This window comes from Manis pentadactyla, chromosome 4, assembly GCF_030020395.1.
Source record: "Manis pentadactyla isolate mManPen7 chromosome 4, mManPen7.hap1, whole genome shotgun sequence".
Lineage (NCBI taxonomy): Eukaryota > Metazoa > Chordata > Mammalia > Pholidota > Manidae > Manis > Manis pentadactyla.
The window spans coordinates 185,610,113-185,633,054 of record NC_080022.1 but is presented as its reverse complement, the minus strand read 5'-3'; the positions used below and the strand labels follow the sequence as shown (position 1 = coordinate 185,633,054).

The 22,942-nt window shown below is 57.6% G+C and overlaps 1 protein-coding gene across 2 annotated transcripts in view; it reads right to left on the bottom strand.

The window, feature by feature from the left end:
• Positions 1 to 1,490: 1,490 nt before the first annotated feature.
• Positions 1,491 to 22,942, bottom strand: part of MGAT5B (alpha-1,6-mannosylglycoprotein 6-beta-N-acetylglucosaminyltransferase B) — a 67,117-nt gene continuing 45,665 nt past the window's right edge. For both annotated transcript variants that reach the window (XM_036900164.2, XM_057501733.1), the window contains 9 exons: positions 21,013 to 21,144; positions 19,678 to 19,811; positions 15,533 to 15,663; positions 11,674 to 11,829; positions 10,463 to 10,609; positions 10,162 to 10,278; positions 5,623 to 5,697; positions 4,092 to 4,348; positions 1,491 to 3,564 (listed from right to left, as the gene is read on the bottom strand). In XM_036900164.2, the coding sequence (XP_036756059.2) occupies positions 3,366 to 3,564; positions 4,092 to 4,348; positions 5,623 to 5,697; positions 10,162 to 10,278; positions 10,463 to 10,609; positions 11,674 to 11,829; positions 15,533 to 15,663; positions 19,678 to 19,811; positions 21,013 to 21,144 (1,348 nt within the window). In that variant the 3' untranslated portion in view covers positions 1,491 to 3,365. The remainder of the gene's footprint in view (positions 3,565 to 4,091; positions 4,349 to 5,622; positions 5,698 to 10,161; positions 10,279 to 10,462; positions 10,610 to 11,673; positions 11,830 to 15,532; positions 15,664 to 19,677; positions 19,812 to 21,012; positions 21,145 to 22,942) is intronic.

Genomic DNA, 22,942 nt, shown 5'->3' with positions numbered 1-22,942 from the left:
CCTGCATCCCAGGCCCGAGCCTCAAAGGCCCCCGGCTACAGGGAGGAGCCAGGTTCCTGAGGCCGCAGCTGGGCCCCAACCATCTGGTCCTCTGGGAGCAGAGGGGAAGCTGTCTGGGTCCCGGGGAAGCTCAGAGGCTCACGCTGCATGCACAGAAGTGCTGGAGGAGAGCTCTTCAAAACTGAGGACCAGGCCCCTCGTTTTGTTGATGGCAGCCTGGTGGGGGGTTGGCTAATGAGCCCCAGGTGATTCCAAAGGCTGGCAAGGGGCTTCCTCCGGCCTGTATCCTCGCCTGTGAGTGTGGCGCATGAAGCTCCTTTGCCGGGTGGTGAGCCTGTTATTTCCTCCCTGCTCAGTCGCGGGTGGGGGTGAGGGAACCAAAGAGGGGGTGGCTGGCCTCAGTCTAGGGTGGGAGGGCTGGAGAACCTAGTGTGCCCCTGGGCTTGTATCTGGGCCACAGGCTGGTCCCGTGGCCTGCTTGTCTTTCTCCTGCTGCTAGGCGCCCCCACCACCTCCTTAACTGCTTAAGACTAATTCAATATAGTCAAGATATTGTAACAGCTTGGTAGGGTGATAGCTGGAACCTAGAATTATGTATATAAATGTTGTACCACTGTGTTGTACACTTGAAACTAATGTAATGTAATACTGTGCGTCAACTACCCTTCAATAAAAAATAATAATTAAAAAAAAAAAAAAAAAAAAGACTAATTCAAAAGCTCCCATGCAGACAACTCTTAAAACTCAACAGTAAGGGAACAACCAACCCATTTAAAAATGGGCCAAAGATCTGAACAGACACCTTACAAGGAAGACACATAGATGACAGGGAAGCACCTGGAAAGGTGCTCCACATCCTGCCACCAGGGAATTGCAAACTGAAACTATTAAAACAGGAAATGCCTACTAGTATCCTCTTGGTCTTGACTAGAGGTTTGTAAAGTGTGGACCTCAGGCCTGCAGAAGCAATATCCTCTTATTAAAGACTCAAATCCTCAGGCCCACCCAGACCTGCTGAATCAGGAACTCCAGGTGGGTGGGACCCAGTAACCTGTGTGTCAGTAAGCTCAGAATCGGGGGCGTCTGATGTGCACCACAGTTTGAGAACCACAGGCCGGGAACAGGACTTCTCCACCTTGGCGCTGTTGGCTTCCTGGGCCAGATCATTCGTGTTAGGGGCTGTCCCACATGTTGCAGATGTTGACCAGTACCCATGGCCTCCACCCACTAGATGCCAGTAGCATGTCCCAGTGCCCCCAGTCATGACAATCAGAATGATTTCCAGACAGCACCGACGGTCCTCTGAGAAGTACACTGCCCCGGCTGAGGACCCCTGGCTGGAAGGGAGCCTCTGACTGTATAGCACCTTAACTGGAGGATCATGTAAGCCGTGAGCACACCCTGTGCACTGGGCACCGTGCTGGCACTCTGTCAGGTCATTTATCCTCACAGCAACTTTGAAATCGTCCCTTTCCCCCCACCTAACTGCTCTCAAGCTGTGTGGCCCTGGGCAAGTTACTTAACTCTCTGTGCCCCCGTTTTCTCACCTACAGAATGGGCATGTGGTAGTACCTACCTGGTGGGTGGCCTAGCCCATAAAGTGGCAAGTCATGGGTCAAACTCTCAGCTCAGGGTCTGCAGCACAGAAAACGCCCAGGAAAATTTATTTAGTCTTATCACAGTCTGGCTCAGGTTTGCATCAGATTCTTTGTGTTCTCTGATCTCCCAGCACCACAGCCATCAGAGGCCAGCCTGAGGCGAACAGAGCTGTCAAGCAGGGTCCCTGGAGCCACAGCACTGGGGCAGCTGGGTGGGGCCCACGGCTCTCTGGCATGTGCAGGGATGCGCTCTGGGCAGCCTGGCACAGCACGCGCCAGCTCTGCAGAGCACCCACCACCACACACACACCCCACGTGCTCCAGGGACAGCATGGAGCGGAGGCCTAGGGCCCCAAGCACGCATGCCTGTCCCGGGCATTCATACCGCCTCACGCCTCTGGCCCTGGGTGTCCCAGGAAAAGATGAGAAGCAGCCCAGGCCCTCCTCTGCACCTCACATCCCAATAAAATATTTATTTCAAGAAATAAATCTTTAAAAAAAGAGAGAAAAGTGTCTCTATTGCTTTCCCCAACAGGTCCAGTCCTTGGGGACCACTGAGTTTCTGTGGCTGCACAGCCACCCAGGCAGGAGAGGGCTCCCAACGGGAGGCATCGTGCCTGTCCCTTGGCAGGCTGGTTCGCCTCCCCAGCCCTCAGGGCCCTGCCCTGCCTCCCGGGAAGGTGGATGGGCAGGCCTCGGTGTGGGGGTGGGTTTCCCAGTGAAGGAGCGGGATTATAAAACGGGGGTGGGTGGCAGTGTTTCTGAAGGCCTGGCCTGCGTAACAGGCAGGCGCTGAGCACAGGGTCAGGGGAAGGGGTGTCCTGGGCTGGGGCAGGCATGCCGCACAGAGATGGGTGGTTTGAAGCTAGAGGAAGGAGGCAGACACAGCATCGGCGGGGTGGGGGCTGCCTGGGGCTGGCGGTCTGGGCAGCCAGGAGTTGGGCCGGTGGGGCTGAAGTGCCTTCCCAGGCCTTTGTCTACAGAGATGCTGGGGGAGGGGGGGGGGGTTCCAGAGCCTGTCCTCAGAGGCTGGGGCTGGGGCTGGGGACTTTGGAAACAAATCCATGGTCTGGAATTGCAGTCATGCCAGGTGGGTTTCAGGAGAAGCCCAAAGTGAAGAGAGTTGGATCAAGCAGGAGAGGAAAACAGGTGAACCCAGAGTCTAGGTGGTTCCTGCGCCTGCCTGTGGTCCCGAGTGCAGAAGGGAGGGGGAGCTGGGGAAAGCAGGAGCGGTGGGGCTGAGGGGAGCTATGAGCAGGGCCCCCTACCCCTTCTGTCTCTACTCCAAACAACTCCCGAGGGACAGGGCCCACCACGCCCCCTCGTGCATCACTGCCCACTCCCTGGACCCTTCAGCAGGCCATTGGCGAAGCATCGCTCCACTCCCTCTCTTGCGTCCAGAGGCCCCAGGGCTGCAGAAGGCAGGGTCCTCTCTCGATCTGGTCCAGAACTGGCCTGGCACACAGCAAGGGGGCTGCAGACCACCTGCTCCTGGGCCACTGGGGCCCTCTGACCAGCCCGCAGCTGGCTGGCCATGGTGCTGCCCTGAGCCCCAGGGATAAGAACGAGGAGGCTGCCTGGGGTGGGCATCCGGCACTTGGATGAAGCACCTTCCTCCTCCGACCTGTGCACAAGTCTGCTCTACCCACTTCCTGGCCAAGGAAGGACGCTCCGGTTCGGTGGCATCGGGGAGAGGGCAGGCCGCTGGAGCTTGGAATCTGCTGGTGCCTTCTCCCACAGCAGGGAGGGCCAGCCAGGTGGGCGCCCTCACAGACAGTCCTGGCACAGGGCCACCTGGCCCTTGCGGAAGTCCCGGCAGGGGCAGAGCCGGCGGTACTTGGTGCTGGAGCCGGCGCAGCTGAAGAGCAGAGGCTCCTTCTGCAGGAAGCACTCCTGGCCCGGCTGCGCGAAGGCGGGGTACAGGTGGTTCATCTCCGACTCGGTGCTGTCACAGGGCACCTGCAGCCTGACAGGTGCCACAGGCAGAGGTCACTCACCGGGTGGGGCAGGACGGGGGCTGCCCAGCCTGGCCCCCCTCCACATCCCTGGCCATCCCATCCCAGAACCAGGAAGATGTCGCTAAGAGACACCAGGACACGCCTGGGCTGCAGCTCCTCCCATCTGCTGTGACTGAGGACAGGAGAGCGGCCAGGAGGGCAGGGGCTGCAGGCTGACCCTCAAGCAGAGCCCTGGGCAGCTTTCATGGTCTAGACCTAGACTGCGGCCTAGACTGGCTGGGCAGGGGACTGAGGGAGGGACGGAGGAGGGCAGGCGCAGGGCAGGGCGCTTCCTGAGCTGGCCGGGGGCTGAGGCTTTGCCAAGAGTCTGGCAGCCGTGACAGGGACACCTGCCTGGAGGGCCCCTTCTGGATCCTTCCTGACTCACTGGAAAGCATGTAGTCCTCTCACTCACGGCAGGGCCGGAGGCAAGGTGGTCATGGGGGGAGCTGCAGGTAAGCTGGGCTGGGCCAGCCAGGAAGGGGGGCTCACTCACTTCTGAAAGGCGTCCTGGCTGTTGAGGATGGGGAAGAAGGAGGGCTCACAAATCAGCCCGTGGTCCAGGCAGGCATCGGTGCAGGCCCTCCCAGTAGCGGCCAGCCAGGCCCGGAGGGAGCGTGCCGGGGGCCAGGCGCCGGGGGCCAGGCTGGTGTTGCGGGCCCACTCCAGGTGGGTGGCGTTGGGGGCCAGGATGAAGGGGCTCTGTGGGGCTCGGGCCCCAGGCGGGGCAGGGCCTGCGGCTGCACAGAAGTCCTGCCAGGAGGAAAGCGGCATTAGGGAGGGAGGACACACACGCCACCGGCTGGTGCTTGGGGGAAGTGACCCCGCAACTCTAGTGACCGTAACCCCTCAGTACTGGGGGCTTCCTGAATGTCAGGCAGCCTTCCGTGCCTTATTCCATTTATTCTCCCCACCAACCTGGCACTAACACGTCTCCAGCTGCCATACGGAGGAGGAACAGAGGCTCAGAAGGGTCAGGAACATCCCTGGCGCCTTGCAGCTGGATGGCGGAGACAGGATTTGAACTCAGACCTGTCTGCACGCTCTCCAGCCTGTGCTGTTCACACTCGGGTTAGGTTCAGGGTTTAAACCCTGAGCCCCATGCTCCCCACCCCCAGTGGAGACAGGGACCAGCGCTAGTCCCTGTGACTTTCCCAGTAGGGGTCAGCTCCAGGGGCCAGCAGGACCCAGCAAATGCTTTTCTGTGAGCTTCGTGACAACATCCCTATGGATGGCTGGGAGTCCCAAGCTCTGGCCCTGGCCCAGACCCCAACAAGCTCTCCTTGCTGGGGGCCTCAGCGTTTCCATCTATAAAACAATGGTCCGTAACCTTTCCAGCCCCTAATGTTTGTGGGGCCACGGAGAAGATGGAAGATGTGCAGACAGAGCCACAGAGTATCTGCCTGAATATCCAGTAATTACAAGCAACCCACACCTGGTCCCATAGCCCAGCCGCTCACCTCCAGGCACCACGCTGGAGGCCTGCAGCCCGACAGAGCCCTGCTCTGCCTGGGCCACTGTGGGCGGCTCAGGCGCCTGGGGGCGATGGGGCAGGGCTTCTGCTTCTGCAGCAGGGGGCACTTCCCCCAGGTTCTTGGGGTAGAGGTCTTAATCCCCCACCCCAGTCTCAACAGCCCATCCTTGGGGATGGGGTGGGGGTCTCTTCTGTACTTCACTCAGTTACAAAACTTCTAAATAACTTATTTATAAAAATGCAAAATAACAGTCTTTGTGTTTCCATTTTGTGACGTGGGGCTGGGGCTCTAGAGCTGGGGACCCAGAGCAGGGCCCCCTCGGGCCTGGTCTCCAAGCACAGCAGGACTGCTTTCCCAGCCCAGCTCCAAGCACGCTGAGGAAAGGAAAGGACGGCCAGGAGAAAGGGGGGCAGTTTTACGGACCCAGCCCCTGGGCAGAGGCAGCTCGGACAGGGGGGCTGGCTCGCCCTCCTCTGGTCTGATGGGGTTGGGGTGTGATGGGGTTTGGGGCGGGCCCCCATCCCCGGGGCAGAGAGCCGAGGGCCCGCCTACCTGGTGCTGGATGTAGGCGTGGATTCTCTCCAGCATCCCCTCACAGGTGTATTCGTAGGGCAGGTAGGGGTCCACCTGTGGGAGAGACGGGCAGACATATGGGACAGCAGGAGCCCTGAGCCCGGAAATCAGCATGCAGGGGTCTGGCAACACTCGGCACTTGGGGCAGAGACTTGGTGGGATCTCATACCCTGTGCCCAGGGAGCCCACCCCCACCTTCCTGCCTCTGTTCAAATTCCCTGGTCCCTGGTACAACCCTTGGGGCTCAGGACCCAGAGGCTGGCTCATCCCTCCCTGCACCCGCCCCACCCCAGCTGCACGGAGGCTGTAAAGCTCGGTGCCCCATCCCTCTGGGCTAGGAGGCTGCTCTCCCCACAGCCGCCCAGACGGCCTCATCCTGCCCTCTTAGGGCCTCATCCTGCCCTCTTAGGGCCAGCCCCTCCAGGAAATGGCTCCTGAGCCCCACCCCCACTCCTGTTACAGGGCCACTTTGCTTTGGGGCACACCAGACTTCCCCCGGCGTAGAACTGGTGCCCATGTCATCGTTTCCAATCATCTTTCATGTCTCACAGGTTAGGACTGTTGAGTGTTGGGTCTATGACTTGTTCACCACTGAATCCTTGGTGCCTAGCACAGTGCCTGGCATACAGTAGGTGCTCAGGAAACAGTGTCCCCAGTGCTGCCTGCATCCTGAACAAGAGGTGGAATATTCACCAAAAGGGGCATCTCCTGGTCGGACGGAACGAGACGGCTGGAAAGCTGCCTGCCCAGCCCAGGTGCCTGAGACACGGGGCCTCAGACGGAGGCCCCAGATCACGTGTCTGAACTAAATATCAGACAGTTTCCAAACAGCCAACGTTGGGGCGAATGTAAGCGATGCATTGAGTAGCTGGGGTGCAAGGAGCAAGGAGAGGGAAGGTGATAGGGGGGCCCCCACCTCCTCTCTTCTTACCTGTTTGCGATTACCCTTTGGGCCCAGCACACGGCTGCCTCGGAGGTAACCCCTGGCAGATGTGGATGTGGGAGGACCTATCCCAGACTCAGAGAAGGCTCTGTCAGAGCCTTGGCCTTCCTGCTCCCCACTGTGGGTGCTGGCAGCACCCTTGCACAGCCCATAGCCTGTGTGTGCTGTTTCCCTCCCAGTGGCTCCAGAAACTGGGTAGTTAAACTGAAATCCAACAGTTCGGCCCAAGTCTATACCAACTCTCTCCTCCTCCTCAGAGGCAGATGGTGTCCAAGGTCTACCTGAGCCACACTGGGTGGGTCCTGCTTCCTGAAGACCCCACCTCGGCTGGAGGCCCATCAGGGACCCTCTGGCCAAGGGGACACCCCGACACTCAGGTTAATGAGGTGTCAAGGAAGGAGCAGCCGCTGCTCCCCTGGAAGTGAGTTCTGGCCACCAGGACCCATTCTCAGACAAGCCCCCACCCATCTGGACTTGTTCCCAGTTCTGACCTACTGTGAACAGGGATTCTATTCTGGACACTTCCAGACTCGCAGATAACCTCCAGGTCCCACATCCAGCCACCACTTCACAGCCCATCAACTGGGGCGGCCTTTCCAGCCCCACGCGCTGGGTCCCACCAGCTCTCGGTCCCCAGCTGAGGGCCCACGAAGGCCCTTGGAGCTGCCTGCTGCCTAGCAGGCCCCACTAGACACCTCTGGGAGAGAGGGGTCTCTGGGGTGCAAGGCTTCACAACCTGGTTATAATAAACCCCCTCAGAGAAGAGATTCCCCTCTGAATGTCACTAGCCTGCTCTATGGTAGCACCCCCCCCCACCTACTCCCCCTGGTGCTTGGAGCCCATGTCACATGGTGATTCAAAGGCCACTGTGGGAGGCCGGCACTCTCAGCCAGCCGCATCCCTCCTGCCATGAATTTTCTGCCAGAGGAGCCATCCAGCCTGGAAATTACCCCCATTAGGTCTAATTATAGGTGCACAGAGCGGCAGGTGCTGGTCCTGCAGGGCGGGGCCTCCGTAAGTAGAGCAGGAGGGTGGGGTGGGCAGGTGGAGATGCCGGCAGGGGTGACCCACTGAGGCCCAGAGGCCACGGAAAGGGCCCCACCCTCGGCAGGGAGACAGCTGAGCGTCTTAGGTCTCTCTTCCGCCCCTCTCCCCTCGCCTTTCCTTCTCTCCCTGGGGAAGGCCGTGACCTGCAGAACACTGAGTCCCCTGACGGTGGCCCTCATAACTCTCAGCTCCTGCCAGCTGTCCCTAAAACAGTTTTCTAAAATAGGATTATGAGAATTACCCAGAGTTCTTGTTTAAAAAGGCAGATTCCAAGGCCACACCCAGTCCTTTAAAATCAGAAGAGGTGGGTGGGCTCAGGAATCTGCCTCTTAAACACCTCCCGGGTGATTCCTGGGTAAGGGACGGAACTGTCTCAGAGGCTGGGCTGCAGGCACACAGCTGGGGCTGGTTTGGGGCCCTGCTGCAAGTCTCAGCTCCACTGATTTGCAATACCTTGGTTCCCTGACACTTTTGTTATTGTAATTTTAAAATTAACTAATGAGCAGAATTAAACAGGTGCTCAAATTTAAAAAATCAAAAGGAAAAACAAAGAAAGTAGGATTTCCTCCCAGCTCAGACACCAGCCCCTTCCCCTGGGTAGCCGCGTGCATCGAACCCGGAGTACCGGAAAAGGACGGGCAGGTCCCCGCACAGCCCCCACCCCCATCCCAGTTTGCTCTGCGGCTGGGACCGCGCTCTCCGTGGGCTGGGTGTCCTACTCACTTAGCTAACCAATATATCTTGGAGGCCAGGCCAGATCTGAGACCAAGGGGTGGGCAAAATACCCCACCCACCCTGCTCCTCCCCCCTGGGACAGGAGCCTTGGAAGATGGCTTTTGCAAGGGGTGGGGAGGAGCAGGAGAGTGGGGGGTAAGGGTCCACTCCAGGGCAGCTTCCGTGGTACCCTCCCCGACACCACCTGCCTTGTCAGGGGGCCTCTGGGATGCAGCACACACCTGGGGTGCAGAGGGCTGGCCCAGTGCTCCGGGCAGGGGTTAGTCAATTTTCAGCAGTGACTTCTTTCTTCTGCCCTGAGGCCCCTGGAGAGTCCCCACCTAAGGGTTGTCTCTGGCTCGCTCAGCCCCTGCAGCAGGCAGGCTAGAGCACTGAGAGCTGGCATCCCCGGGCCCAGTCCCAGAGATGGACGGACTTCGGATAAATACCCGGTTCCCCCATGTCTCAGGTAGGACCATCTGGGACGTGACCTACCCCCTCCTGACAATCTGAGATGTGACCTACCCCTTTTCTCAGAGGCCCCACTGGCATTGAGTGCCGGGTGACACAGGGGTCTGCTCAGTAACATACCCTGTCCCACTGACTTTGTCACTCCAGGACACCTCCCAAATAAACTCCTTGTGCGTAAATCCCTGCCTAGGGGTCACCTCCTGGAGGAACCCAAGCTAAGGCACTCTGTGACCCGGAAGAACTCACAGTAGATGGACATTTGCTCAAGCTGATGCGTGACACGGGAGCAGAGACCCACGTCCACTGCTGACGGAGGGTCCAGGGCTTCTGCCACTCACAGGTCAACCTGGCCACATGTGCCACACCTAGAGGTGGGAGCAGGCTACCGCACGGCAAGGTTCCCAGCCCCTTCCCTGGAGCCACAGTCACACCCAGACAGAGGAGGGAGGGGTGAGGCTGGGACCCGCAGAGGAATGGGAGGGCAGGGTGGGTAGGGATTTTGGAGGGCATTTGCTGAGGAGGGGCAAAGGCTGGGGATACCAGGCAGGGGACACCAGGCAGGGGTAGTTACTTTTGCTCAGCTTGGCGTCTGAACTACAGCAAGAAGCGGGGCCAGGAGGTCACAGCAAGCAGAGTACCGCTCATGTGGTCTGACCCCTTCCCAAAGTGAAGGAGCCAGACCCCACAGGGGGCAATCAGAAGCCCCAAAGGGGCCCACTGAGGGGCTAAGCTGCACGAGCCCCTCCGCACTCGCGTCCCCACCCACATGTGTGCACCTACACACACCAACATTCACACACCTGCTGACAGAAGCTGACAGTTCTGTTCCTTTGCTACACAAAGGGTGGCCGCTGGGCCAGCACCACCCCAGATCTTGTTGGAAATGCTGGATTCCAGCCCCACCCCAGACCTGCTGGATCCAAGCCTGCATCTGAACAAGATCCCCAGGTGATCTGCATACATGTCATAGTCTGAGCTGTGCTGTCAAAAGGCCATAGACGCACACTGTCGACAGGATTCAAAGACCCTCCATTCATCTTGGAAACAGTTACTCAGTGCCTAGCTTGTGCTGGGAGTGCTCACAGGGCTTAGCCTCTGAAGGCACTCGATAAATGATTCTGGTTGCAGAGCTGCCAGGTCAGGTTGTATAGGTTGCTCACTGCACAAAGGCCCGCCCACCATCTCCCCTGCAAAACAGAGGCACATACTCATTCAAGTTGGTGAGTTAAATTTGCCAACCCAGGGCCGGAGAGTCTGAATTCACCAAGACAGGCTTCTTTTCCTAATTGCAGTTAGGACTCGCAGTTTATGCAAGTGGTGTGTAAACTGAATCGGAATCTCACCTGGGTTCTCAGGATAGCTTTGATGGCTGCTTCAAACTCCTCTGAGTTGTTGTAGTCGACAGTCCACACATGGGGCTTGCCGATGAAGCTCTCTGCATAGGGGTGCTGGGAGAACACCTGGCCAAGGCACAGAGACAGAGGGCTTCTCCTGTCCCTGCCAGCCTGGCTGGGCAAAGGGGAGGCACCTGCCTGCATCTGTCCCCTCTCCCCCTTCACTCCCTCTCCCTCTCCCAGGAACTGCAGGGGTCCCCTCTTGGAGCCTGCTGAGGTGGGGCCTGGGCCCTGGGCCCTTGCCACTCACCTCTCGGGAGGTGGGCTTGCCTCGGAAGAACTCGTGGTTGAGGGAGCTGTGGGGCGGGCTGAAGCGGGACTGCAGGAAGACACAGCCGTTGGCGATGGCCTCCAGTGGGGCCGGGCCCTCGTAGGGGAAGCCAAACCCGATGAAGAGCTGAAGAAACAAGGTGGAACAATGGTCAGGGAAGGCTGGGCACCGCAGCCTAGGACCCCGGGACGCTGGGAGAGAGGTTGGGACCCCTAGAGGCAGCAGGGGCAGTAAAGACAGTGCAGACTGGCTGGGTGCCACGGCAAGCATGTCTCCTCTCTAGGCCTCAGTTTCCCCACTTGTGAAATGAGGAGGGAAGATCAGGTAACATCAGTGGCCTCTTCCTGCTCTAAAAGGTTATGATTCTGGAGAGGAAAAGGGAAGAGTGAGGGTCTCAAGCTTAGAAGGCTTCAGACCCACAGACCCACAGGGCTTTGACTCAGCCTGAAAACATTTACTCAGCACCTAACCTGTGCTAGGAGGGCTCCCAGCGCTGGCCCCTGGAAGGTAACCAAGGAATTATTTTGAATCCAGGGCTGCCATGTATGGTTGTTCATGTTGCTCACTGTACAAAGGTACACTACCAAATCCCACTCCCAACAAACACAACACCAATACACAGACACGCATATCCAAGAACCCTGAGGAAAGAAACTATGGTGCTATAGGACAGGAACAGACCTGAAAGCTGGCTGGAGACCCCCCAGCCTCAGCTGACACTTTAGGACACAGAAGCAGAATCATGCCCACTGTGCCAGCCGCTCCTCCAAGGATACAGCTCAGGGACTTCCAGAAGCCGTAAGTCAGGACTAGCGGCCTGAAGGAGCTCCAGCCAGGACACCCCCTCCGCCTACCCTCCCATGCCTTTCGTGGCTCCAGAAGCTAGGCCTGGCTCAGGAATGTGCTGGGCTGGACGGGCACCGAGGAGCAGGTGGGCAGCCCGATTCCTCTTCCCTGCTCTGCAGGCCTCACCCAGGTCCTTTTACTGTGGGGCCTCCCCTGCCTGGTGGACACCCCCATCTCTGTCCCGGCTCTGACCAGCTCCCCAGGAGGCCTGGACATGAACCTCAGGGCAGCAAAGCATGCTGGGGCACATCCACATGAGCAAGGGGCCACTAGCGATGGTGGCAGGGGCGACCTCCTTGTGTCTGTGACCAGGCCAGGGGAGGATGGGGCGGGGCGGGGCTCACTTTGGCCTTGCGCAGCAGCTGCTGGAACTCGGGCTGTGGCAAGAGGCCATGGTTCTTCACGAAGGCCGGGACCTCGGGGGGCCGCCGGCTCTCGTAGTACACGGTGCCGTGGATCTCCATGTACTTGTTCAGAATGCCCAGGAATTTCTCCTTTCCCTGGAAGAGGAAAAGGAGGAGACAGGAACCTCACCCCAAATGTGGTAGGCATCTCTGGTCTGAAAGTCAGAAAATGCAGACCAGTCTTCAGTCAGCCACCATGCGGCTGTGTGACCCTGGATGAGGCCGCTCTCCGTCTGGTCCTCAATTTCTTCATCTGTGAGTTTCAGAGGTTGGACTAGGCCAGAGGCGTCAGGACTATTTTCAGCCATGGAGCTGTTTTCTTTCCAAAGGAACCCTATGGGGAGCCACATTTAAATGCATCCAAGTGGAGCTGTTTGGCCTCCCCTGAACCTCTGATCACCTCAGAGGACCTCTGAAAAGCTGTGACGCTCTCTGGAGCCCAGATCATGTATCCGCCCATCCACCAGTCCGTCCATCCATCCACCCGCCTGCCCCCCCATCCTCCATCCAGGCAGCACATATTTACTGAGCACCTGCTGCGTGTTGGTACTAAGCTCACTGCTGGGGGCTCAGCAGGGACCAGATGGAGCACTTGTCCTCATGGAGGACACCCTGAGTGACAGCCCCCCATGCTAACAAAGGCTCAGCCCCTCCAGACCCAACAGTCCCAAATCCAGGCTTGCTTCCCCTCCGGCCCAAGGTTGCTGGAAACACACCAGCCTGCAGGGGAAGGGGACAAAGGGCGGCAGAGCCTAGGTGAGCAGACAGTGCCTCAGCCTGGTGCCCACCTGACCCCACGGCCAGGGCTCTGAGCTGTTGAGCTGCAGCCAGCGCAGGACCCTAATGGGGATAAGCAGGGGACCTGCTGCTGGGTTCCACTTCTTGGGGTTTTTGAGGTTCAGGGGAGAGAGGAAGGGCCACGCCACAAGGAAAGTAGGTCAAGATCATGGAGAAGGCTGGGGCAGGGGAGGCGATCTGTTCTGGGAGGGCTAGGTCCCAGCAGGCTAAGGGGGCAGGGAGGAAGAATGGGTCCTACTCGCCAGCATGAGGTCAGGCAGAAGGGAGCCCCAGCAAACCACAGATCAGGCAGAAGGGAGTCCCAGCAAACCACAGATCCTAAAGAACGTTTTCAATGGACATCAAAATAAGTAACAAGTCCCATTTTGAAACTCAAACTGTGTAACTTTTCCATAAGGAGGCCTTGCACTTTGGGTAATGGCACACTAATGACACAGAACAACCAGGAAAGAGGGGAAATGTAAAAAATGCTGTGAAGGCGCTGAAAATCTACCAAAGCATGAAGAATTACAAGCACGAAGAATTACAAGGCCGAGACAGGGACAAGAAGGGAAGGAGACCGTGGAGGCCAGCCCGGGGGCCAGCTTTCCCCCCAGGGCAGTAAATCCTCCCTGGAAGAGGAGAGCATTACCCTTGACCTCCAATTATGCCACTTTTCATATTCATTTTCCAAAACTCAACAAAAAGGGGGAAGCAATAAAATCTCAATCAAAAATCAAAACCTAGCAGGCTTTGTTGTAAAAAACCAACAAGCTGATTCTAAAACACACTGGAAATACAGGGACCCAGAGCCGACCAAACAGCTTTGAAAAAGAAATGGGCAGGTGTGTATTACTTGACTTCAAGACTTATTATGAAACCACAGTAATCAAGGCAGACAGATCAATGGGATACGGCAAAGTCCAGAATCAGACCCCCACAGGGACAGTCCATTGATTCTCGCCCAACGTGCCACCTGCCTCCTGCTCCCCGCCCACCCCCGGCCCCACCACCCCCTGGTACTTCCTGCTCAGTAAAACGGCATCCGGGCCTGGGCCTCGGGCCCTGCTCTCTGGGGACCCAGAAGACAGGCCTTCCTGGCACGAAACCACCTGATCCTCCTCTACCTCTCTGCCACCTGGTCCCCTGAGCTCTGGGCGGCACTTGTCCCAGGATGCTGCCCCTCCCCCAGCCGCCGCCGACTTCCTTTGGGCACAAAGACCACAGCAGAGATGTCATCTTTTGGAAGCAGCTTCTCTGAGGTCTCTTGCTGACCGGTGCTGCCCCTGGCTACCACCAAGCTCCGGAGCTGGAGATAAAACCTTTCTCCTCAGACCTCAGGGCCTCTCATTCTCTCGGGGCAGCTTCCTAGCAGTGTTCTCTGGCAAAAGCAGATACGGTCTGTGCTACTCCGCGGCCCAGCGCCCAGGCGACCGGAGCAGCCGGCTGGTTTGGCATCACACGAGGTGACCTCTCACCCTCTGCCCTCACCCCACGGCGGGTGCTGACATCTCAGCCCGGCCTTGGATCCCTGTCTTGCCCCGGCGCTCCTCTCTGCCACTGGCCAAGGCTTCCTGAGGGGGGAGGCTATGTAGAGTCGGAGGCAAGTGTCGTGGCTCTGGAGTTAGATGTGCATTTGAATCCCAGCTCTGCCACTTACTAGCTTGTCAATCCATCTGTGCCTGGGCCTGCTCGTTTGTAAAGTGGGCGTACTAACTGGAGTACCTGCCCTTAGTGCAACAGGTAAGTGAGGAAACACATGTGGGCCCCTCGGACTAGTGAGCTCTCAGTGCACAAATCCTGGCTATCCTTATTTCCTCCCAGGGGGCTGGTGGCACGGGCCACGAGATGTCCCCATAGGATCTCTTTTCTCCTTCTTCCTCAGTCACAGAATGCTGGGACTGAGCGGGGCACATGGCTGCCTGGAGCACAGCCGCATCCAGTGCCCCTGAAGCGGCATGGCCACGGGACCGGGATCTAGCCAGGGGGCAGCACGGGCAGAGACACATGTACCATTCAGGAAATGCCCTGGACGCGGCCCTGCTTTGCCCCTTCCTCCTTCGCACTGGCCGGAGTGCAGGTGTACTGGCTGCGATGTCTGTGGCCATCTTGAACCATGACACAAGACTGGGGAAATTAAGCAGGACAGGAAGACTCCAAGGAGGGTCACACCAGCCCTGAAGTGGTCCTCCGGAGTTTGTGAGCAGGAAAGAAAACATACTTCCATCTTGTTTAAGTCACTTTGATGAGCTGGACCGAATCCTAACCAATACAGTGTGCAAATTATTAAATAAGATGATCGTGTGACAGCCTTGGCATAGGTACAGCTGCTGCTTGGTGTTGCCCATCAGCATCCTTATTATTAACCTTCACCTGAGGCCAGTAACCCAGCCTAGGGGCTGCACTGCTCCATGCCAAGCAGGACCTCCGCGGCCTTGCCCCTCCCATCACAGAGGGCCCAGGGAGGAGCCCTCCGAAGACCCTGTGTCCCCATCACCCTCCTTCCCACCTCGGTCCACCCACAGGATCCAGGAACCCCAGAAAGCCTGTCTTGGGATACCTCCAGGGGAAAACCTACTGAGAGGGGAGGGGAGCTGAGGCAGGGGCAGCATGCAGCAGTCACCATACCTGAAGCTGCCTCATTCGTGGCCAGGGGGATGCAGAGAGGAGAGGAGAGAGAACAGGTCAGTGACCAGGTGGCCAGGTGAGCAGGCAGCCCTTCTCCACCGACCCGGCCTGGAGATGGCGTTCTAACACCCAGCCCTCTCCTGCCTTCTGCATGGCCTCCCGCCCCACAGGACCCCCGAGAACGCACATTGAACCCCCTTGCAGGCTTACGGTGTTTAAAAGATCCACTCCTGGGGAGGGAGGAGGGTTAGGTCACAGTCCTTGACAAAGAAGGTTTGAGTTGGTTGCAGGAGTGGCGGCGGGGAGGGCGGCAGGGCCCCGGCCCCCAGGCTGGCTGTCTTCCTGGCCTGTTACCCATGGGGTGGGGAGGTGGAGGTGGATGGAGGGTGCTCACCTTCCAGATGCTCGCCTCCTTGCCATACACCACAGCCATGTTGCCGGCCTTGCCACCTTTGATGAGCTGCCTCTCCGTCTCGTTCAGCTCCTCCGACACGAAGCCCATGAAGGAGTTGTCCGGGGTGTGAGCTGCAGCCAGGCCGCAGGGTCAGGAAGGGGTTACCATGCAGCCAAGGATGCAGCCTGGGACTCCCTGGACCGGCCCCTCGCAGGGGTGCCCATGGGCAGGGAGGGGCCGGTGAAGAGAGGGGGGAGAGCATGCAGGGCACCTGCCCCGGGCCCCTCCCTTCCCCAGAGACTGGCACAAACCGCCCTGGACCCGGAGGAAACCTGCCAGGCCATGTAGGCCCCTCTGTTCTCAGATGAGGCTGAGGCCGCGACAGGCCCTGCCAGGGCCCTGCCCGTCTCCTGCCCAGTCGGCTCAGCCCACAGCCACGGCCCCTACCTTTCCTATTGCCCCACGGCACCCAGCGGCAAAGCCTGTCACCCAGGTGGGGGGTCCAGCACTGCGGCCCAATCTCAGTGCCATTGTCTCTGTCCCGGGCCAGGGGGACTGCTGCCCACCTCCCTTTCCTGTGGTTCCCTCGGCTTTTCTTCTGGGCAATCCTTTCAAACTTAGGGCCCATCAGGTCCCTCCTCTGCACAAAACCCTGCATGGGCCGCATAAGCCAGGCTCTCTAGACCAGCTACAGGCTCAGCCCCAAGCACCCAGCGGGCGGGCATGCTCCCTCCCTCCGCACGGGCTTTGCTCATGTGGTCCTGCTGGGAGGTCTCTCTGCATCCCGTCACTCTGTCCCCATATCCTGATTTTTTGTCACAGTGCTCACTGAGAGGTGATAGTGTAGACTTATTTGTTCCTTTATTGTTGTCAGAATATAAACCCCATGAGGCAGTGACGCTGTGGGCACCTCTTCACTTTCAGGCCTCTCGGGCTTTTACCCCTGCTATTCCCTCTGCCTGGTGAGGTCAGCCCACTCAGCCTTCAGGGCCCCACTCTCAGGCCACCTCCTGTCCTCCCTTCACAGCGCTGCCCGCTGCTGGAGTTCGTTTCAGCTGGGACTCCGCTGGCTAGACCAGGCCACCGATCGGCTCTGTCTGCCACGGCCAGGGTGGAGGCGTGGACACAAGGCCTGTTCCTGCACAGGACCTTGAATAGAAGGTTTACTGAACCCAGTTCAAGCTACTCTATCTTCCCAGGTGGAAGAGGCTATGGTATGATGGCAGCTGCCATGTATCCTTCATTTCCCAGAACAGCCCTGATTCCAAATACCCATCTCCTCACTTCACATTTTAGCATGTCTGAAATGAGGATGTGTTTCCATCAAGTGCGTAGATTTAATGTAGTAGAAACACTGCCCCACGACACTCTCAGGACATCTAAATCAGTATCTGGATCATCTTAGAAGAGGGGATGGTTTCCTGTCTAAGGGCCCCAGAAAGCTCATGGATTCTTGGGTCTGAAACTCTTTCCACTGTAAGGACAGGACTCCGCTGGGTGCAGAACAAAGAATCTCTCCTCCGGAGCTTCAGGAGCATAGGAGGGCACCCGGAGGCCTGGAGTCATTTCTGAAATGGTCAGGGCATGGGCAGCTCTGTCTCAGGAGGCACTGCCAGGGGGAGGGGGTGCGTGGGGCAGGAGGGCAGACCCTCGCTCACCCTGTCGGCCAGCCCAGCACCCGTCCTCTGTCCCTCCCCTCTGTCTCCAGCTCAGTCAGCCACCCAAACTTCTCCCCAGTTGCCATTTCCTCCCTATCCTCAGGGCTGAAGTGTCCCCCATGCCACCAACTCTAACAGAAGGACAGGCTGGGAACACAATTAGCTAAACTAGAAGGCATGGGACAGGAAAGTATCTGGGACCATTAAGCAAAGAGCTGCTGGAGGCAGGGTGAGGACAAAGCTGGGGAGCCTCCCTCTTCAGTCAGCCTCCCAGTTAGCTTGCTGGAAAAATCAACCGACTGGATGGGGAAAGAGGCATGCTTGCGAATTCCTTCCTGGGCCTGGTACATCATATAGCAAGCCTCTATCTTTTTGGTTCTCTTTCTTTAATTTATTCAATCAATTAACATTTTCTGAGGACTTTGATAGGCTCCAGGGATATAATGATAAATCAGTCAGTGACCCCTTTTGAGTGGTTTGTAATCTACCAGGGGGAAATAAATGTATAAGCAGATAACTCTAATATGCTTCAATATGTGCTTTTATAGAATTGGATTTAGAAATAATAAAAATAGAAGTAAAGGAGCAATATATTCTACCTGGCAGAGGAGATGAGGGAGTCAGTGACAGTGATAGTAAAAAGAAGAGACCTCTGATGTGGGGTTTTGGAGGGTGAGTAGGAGTTTGCCAGGTTTGGAACTCCACATCCAGTGGGCTCCACCCAGTGGCAAGTCCTCATTTTCTCAGTGTACATTAGTGCAGAAGCCTCTCAACACATCTCCTGCTTTCCCTTCTACCACTGCCGCTTTGGCCATATGCAATCTGCCAGAATAATGTGCCTCAGAAAACTTGAACTCCATGACACTCCCAGGCTCGAGAATCTACAGTGAACCTTGAATTATGGTGTCCAATGTAAACTCAGGAACCTTTGCTGAAAGAACCCACCTGCTCCCTCCTGGATCTTCCATGTCCCTCTTACCAGCCTCATATCTTGATGCTTCCCTTCTAAGTGGGCTAACTACCCAAGGCTCTCAAAACCACAGAGCTTCCTCTCTGTTGTCACACACGCTGTTTGCACAGGCTGGAGCCTCATGACCACCATCCTCTACTTCCTTTCCTTCCAGAAATGGACCCATCCCACCCCGGTCACTCTCCAGAGATCACAATGTCAGCAGATGGCCTGTGGGGACAGCCACTCTTCTCAGGAAGCCTCACGAAACCTTTCAATGGGCCTGGGGAGGGAGTCTGGGCCTCACGGAGCCCTGTGACCTCAGACAGGTCACTCCCACTCTCTGGGCTTCCGTGGAACATCCCACCTTCCCACCCTTCAGAGGTCCAATCAAGCCATTACTTGTGAATCAGAAATGGCATCTGCCCTTGGTGCAGCCCAGAACCTAGAGAGTAAGATAAAAGAAGACCCTGGGCACGCGGAAGAGATTTGCTCATTTGACAGGCCGAATAAAGATCGCTTGTTACCATCGAGTTCAACAGGACCCTGCTCGGAACCCAGTTTGCTCTTAATTTACATACAGTCCTAACAAGGGTGCTTATCTGGCTTTCTGACCCAGAGCCTTACAAGAGCCACAAATTAGATGTTCAAGATGGTGTTGGAGGTGGGTCTACTGACAACCATTAGAACTGACAGCTGATGGCCTCCCAACAAGGACAAAAAGAGCCACATCAAACAGTGACAGGAGAAGGGGCCACTTAGCAAGGGGATGCAGCTTCACACACCTCTGCGGCCCTGGAAGGGCAGGCTCACGCACTAGATAGAGAACTGACCTTGAGTTGTCAAGAGAAGGTTAAATTATTTTCAGCATGCTGAATGTACGAGGGTAGGTCGGCGCATGTGTCTCATTAAAAGCAGCTGAATCTCAGCCCTAACCACGTTCCTTGCCTCAAGCTCATCATCCAAGGGTTTCACAGGGGCCCCAGCCCTCGGCCTTACTTCCCCTTATCCCCAGCACTGGAGCCTACTGGAGCTCTAGCATTTCCAGAACCTTCCAGGGCTTTCTACATCCACCTTACATCCAACATTACAACTGTTCCCTCTGTTTAGAAGAACCTGCCTGTCCTGTCCCTTTGCCACCCACTGAAGCTCTCCAGTCCCCTTTTGGCCTCTTCTTTGTTCCGGAGCTGTGTGCTCAGCGGCCCTCCCCAGAGCAGCTCCTGCTTCTGGAGGGCAAAGGCCAAGTCCTCCTCATGTTGGAAGGGTCAGCGGTTTCTCCAAAGCCAGGCTGGAAGCCCCCCACCCACCCAAGACTGCTCCATTCCGGCTTCCTGCCCCCAAGCACCACAAGAGAATTCCTTTCTGGCTCAGCATTTGCTGAAGGGGAGCAAGGCTTTCCTGGGGAAGTCAGATGCTTGGGGGCCTGGGAAGGAAAGAGTGTGGGATGGGATCCTGACTCCTCCTATGCACCCCTGAGAAGCACAGGGAGGCCCCATCTGTGCCTGTCCCCCACCCATGCCCTGGGCCAGGACACTCACGGAACATGGTCATGAACTGCTTGGGGTTGAGGTTCCAGTAGCCCCAGTTGGTCCGGTAGCCGTGCAGTGTGGCGTACTCCTCGTGGTTGTATGCAGGTTCTGTCCCGAAGGTGTCAATGACCCGGATTCGGCACCTGCTCCCCCCACCAGGGCCAAGAACCAGGGTCGGCAACCTCGCGTGTCTCCCGGGGCCGGGGTTGACAGCTGTGGGAGCTAAAACCAGCCGGTGGCTGGGTCGGGACAGTGCCATGTGTGGTCAGACACGACTTAGCAGAGTGACCACAGGCAAACACCAAACCTGTTTGGGTCAGCTTCCCCATCTGTCAAATGGGGATGACAGAACCTCCACCATGTCAGTGCTGTGTGGGTACACCTGGGCCTTGGACCACTAATTCAGAAGCTGTTTGTTATTAGGGCTGCCCCAAGGGAGCCTAGGAGGGGAGGCATTGCCAGGAGGGGGGCCTACCCACCACCCCAGGGGTCACCTGTATGATCTGCACCTTCCTGGACAGGAAGCAGCAGTTCCTGGGCTACGGTGCAGAAGGGCAGGGCCCTGGGAACCCGCCACAGCCATGCACCCATCTTTGGGAAAGCAGTGCTTCAAAGTCTCCTCTGCAAGTCTGGCTGCTTCAGGTGGACCTCCCAGCTGGGGGGAGGCCCGGCCGCACCCTGAGGCTGCCCTCAGTGGACTCGGCCCCAGCACCTCTCCCTCCATCCCTCCCGCCCCTGGTAGTGGACACCCCAGGAAAACCACTAAGACTCACATTCTGCAGGAGGAGCTCCCTCACCCCACATCCTCCCTGGTGACCCAGAACTGTCCAGCCTACAGAGGTCAGCACTGTCCCCCCAGAGAAGGAGCAGGGTGGGAGGAGGGGCACCGAGCGCATGGAGAACACGCATTAATAATAAAAGCAATAATGCTGCCTGTCACTTTTTTCCTAATAAAATCATGTGGGATAGTCAATGGGACTGGAGCAAAAGTAATAAATAGCAGGGCTTTCTGTGCTAAATTAAACCCCATATCCCACTAGCGGTGGCAGTGCTCACACTGGCCTTCCTCCAGACCCAAAGGGAGGGGGTGCTGAGCGCCCCATGGCAGAGGGGACAGCCCCATGCCTTCCTTTTCCCGCAATTCCCCTCACCGCCAGGTAGTCTCTGGGCCTGCAGCCTGCACAGCAGAGGGGCACTGGGGCGCTTGCTGTGGTTTATTAATTGTCATCCGAATTAGCCCGAGGCAGAGCTCCTTGGAGAAGGCAGGGGGAGGGGGAGGGGAAAAGGTTGGTGGGGAGGGCTTCCCTCTACTGCAGAGCCCGGGACGTGCACTTCCCCTCTCACCGGTACTTCTTGAAGGAGAGCCCCATATGCTGCTTCATCTGCTGCAGGCCGTGGTAGTCGGTGTAGATGAGGTCGAACGGCAGGGGCATGGTGAGCGGGCAGTTCCCCCGGCCTGGCGGCACCCCTAAGTTACTGAGATAAGAGCCCTTCAGAGTCTGAGCCCCAAGAGGGACCCACAGACAGCAGAAATCCACCTTCCCAATCAGCCCTGTGTTTGGGGGGCCTGCAACCCACCTCGGTTCCTATAGCCCAGGATAAACAAGGGGTGGGGGTGCTATAAAGGAAAGGAGGTTGGTGTAGGAGGACTGGCAAGACTCAGAAAGGCAGTGAACCCAGTGGCCATGTACAGTTGTGCTGGTTTTTCACTGCACAGGAGATTCCAACAACGGACAAGGGGGACTGGGATCCAGCCTGGGCCAGCTTGCCAAGCTGCGCACCCGGCCTGGGCTACTTGCCAGGTGGAAGGGGCACCTTTCACTCATTTGCATAAACGTGCTCCCTGCAGGGCTGTGTCTGCCTGGAGTGGGTACCTTCTACATTCACATGGTGACATAAATGGCCACGTGGTCCTCAGGGCAGCTTCAGTGTTTGGAGTTGGAGGGTCCCAAACCCCCTGCCTCAAAAGATATAGTTCCACTGTGCTGGCCAGCTCCTGGCTCCCAGAGATGCCCAGCTGTGCCCTGCAGGTGCACCCTGCCTGCCAGATCATTTACACGACGGTTTTTATCTGAGACGGGCTGCTTTGGTGACCCAGCACCAAAACCTTCTTGGGTCATCTCACTGGAGCCTGAAGGACATGGCAGCACACAGAGCCACAGCTGCCAGGGTAAACGCCTTTGCCCAGGACCCCCTGCCCACGAACCAGGAGCCCTGCTAAGCCTGACGACTCCCGTCCATCCCCCCAGGGAATGACGGGCATTTAGACTGCTCACTACCGAGCTCCTGAGCCAGGTGGGGAATGGTGTTGGTCTCCCCAAAAAGCCCCCCTTTCTCTGGAGGCCCCACAGCAGCTACCCACCTCCCCCAGCTTCCCATCTATCTGCCCTGGATTCATGGTCCAAATGCCTGCGCTGGAAGGGGTCCAAGACACCTCCTAGTTAGTCCCTCCGATGCTCCACGTGATAAACAAACTCAGGAAGGGAAGGCGAGGGGCTCTGACAAGGTCCCTGGCTCACTCGTGGTAAAGGGCCATGATTAGTCAGCTCCCTGGGTCGCATCTCAAGCTCCTCGAGGCAGTTCAAGCCAGGTGGAAAAGTACCGGCCTGGAAGTCCTTGCACACTGCCTTTGCTCACACTCAGCATGCCACGGGCAGAATGGGTGGTGGGGTGGGCACAGTGCACACTGTCTCCTGAGCACACCGTCCAAAGTGGTGCCTTTGCAGTGAGGTTTATGGTAACCTCATAACAAAGCCATGGCGGCAAGACGTCGAGGGAAGCAGAGAGCAGCAGGGATGGAGACATCAGGAAAGGCAGCAAGAGCCGAGGGGCCTCCTCCGCGCCTGCCCCTCCGGCAGCCCACCCTGCCTCCCCCAGCTTTAGGACTTTTGCTGCTAAGTGCGGACAGGGGAATGCAAAGATCGAATAGCCCTTGTCTCCTCATTTCTTATTAATAAACTTAAAAATGGCCATGGGCTCCTCCCTGATCTGTCCAACTCTCCCATTATTCCCTTCTTTCTGACCAGACCACCACACAGGATTCTCAAAATCAGGGCTTCTAAGGCAGGGCATGCTGCTTAAGCTTTTTTTGTCGAAATCCCCAGAAAGCAAAGGGGACTGCATCCAGACCACAGGGGTGCGCAGCCATCCCAGGGAACGGCTCTCGCAACCTGGAGACTTCAGGAAATACATGGTGGTATTTCTAAATACACAGCAGATTTCTCATTCCACCCTGGAGGACACCCCTGTTGCTCCTTTCGAGAGCGGGCTTTCT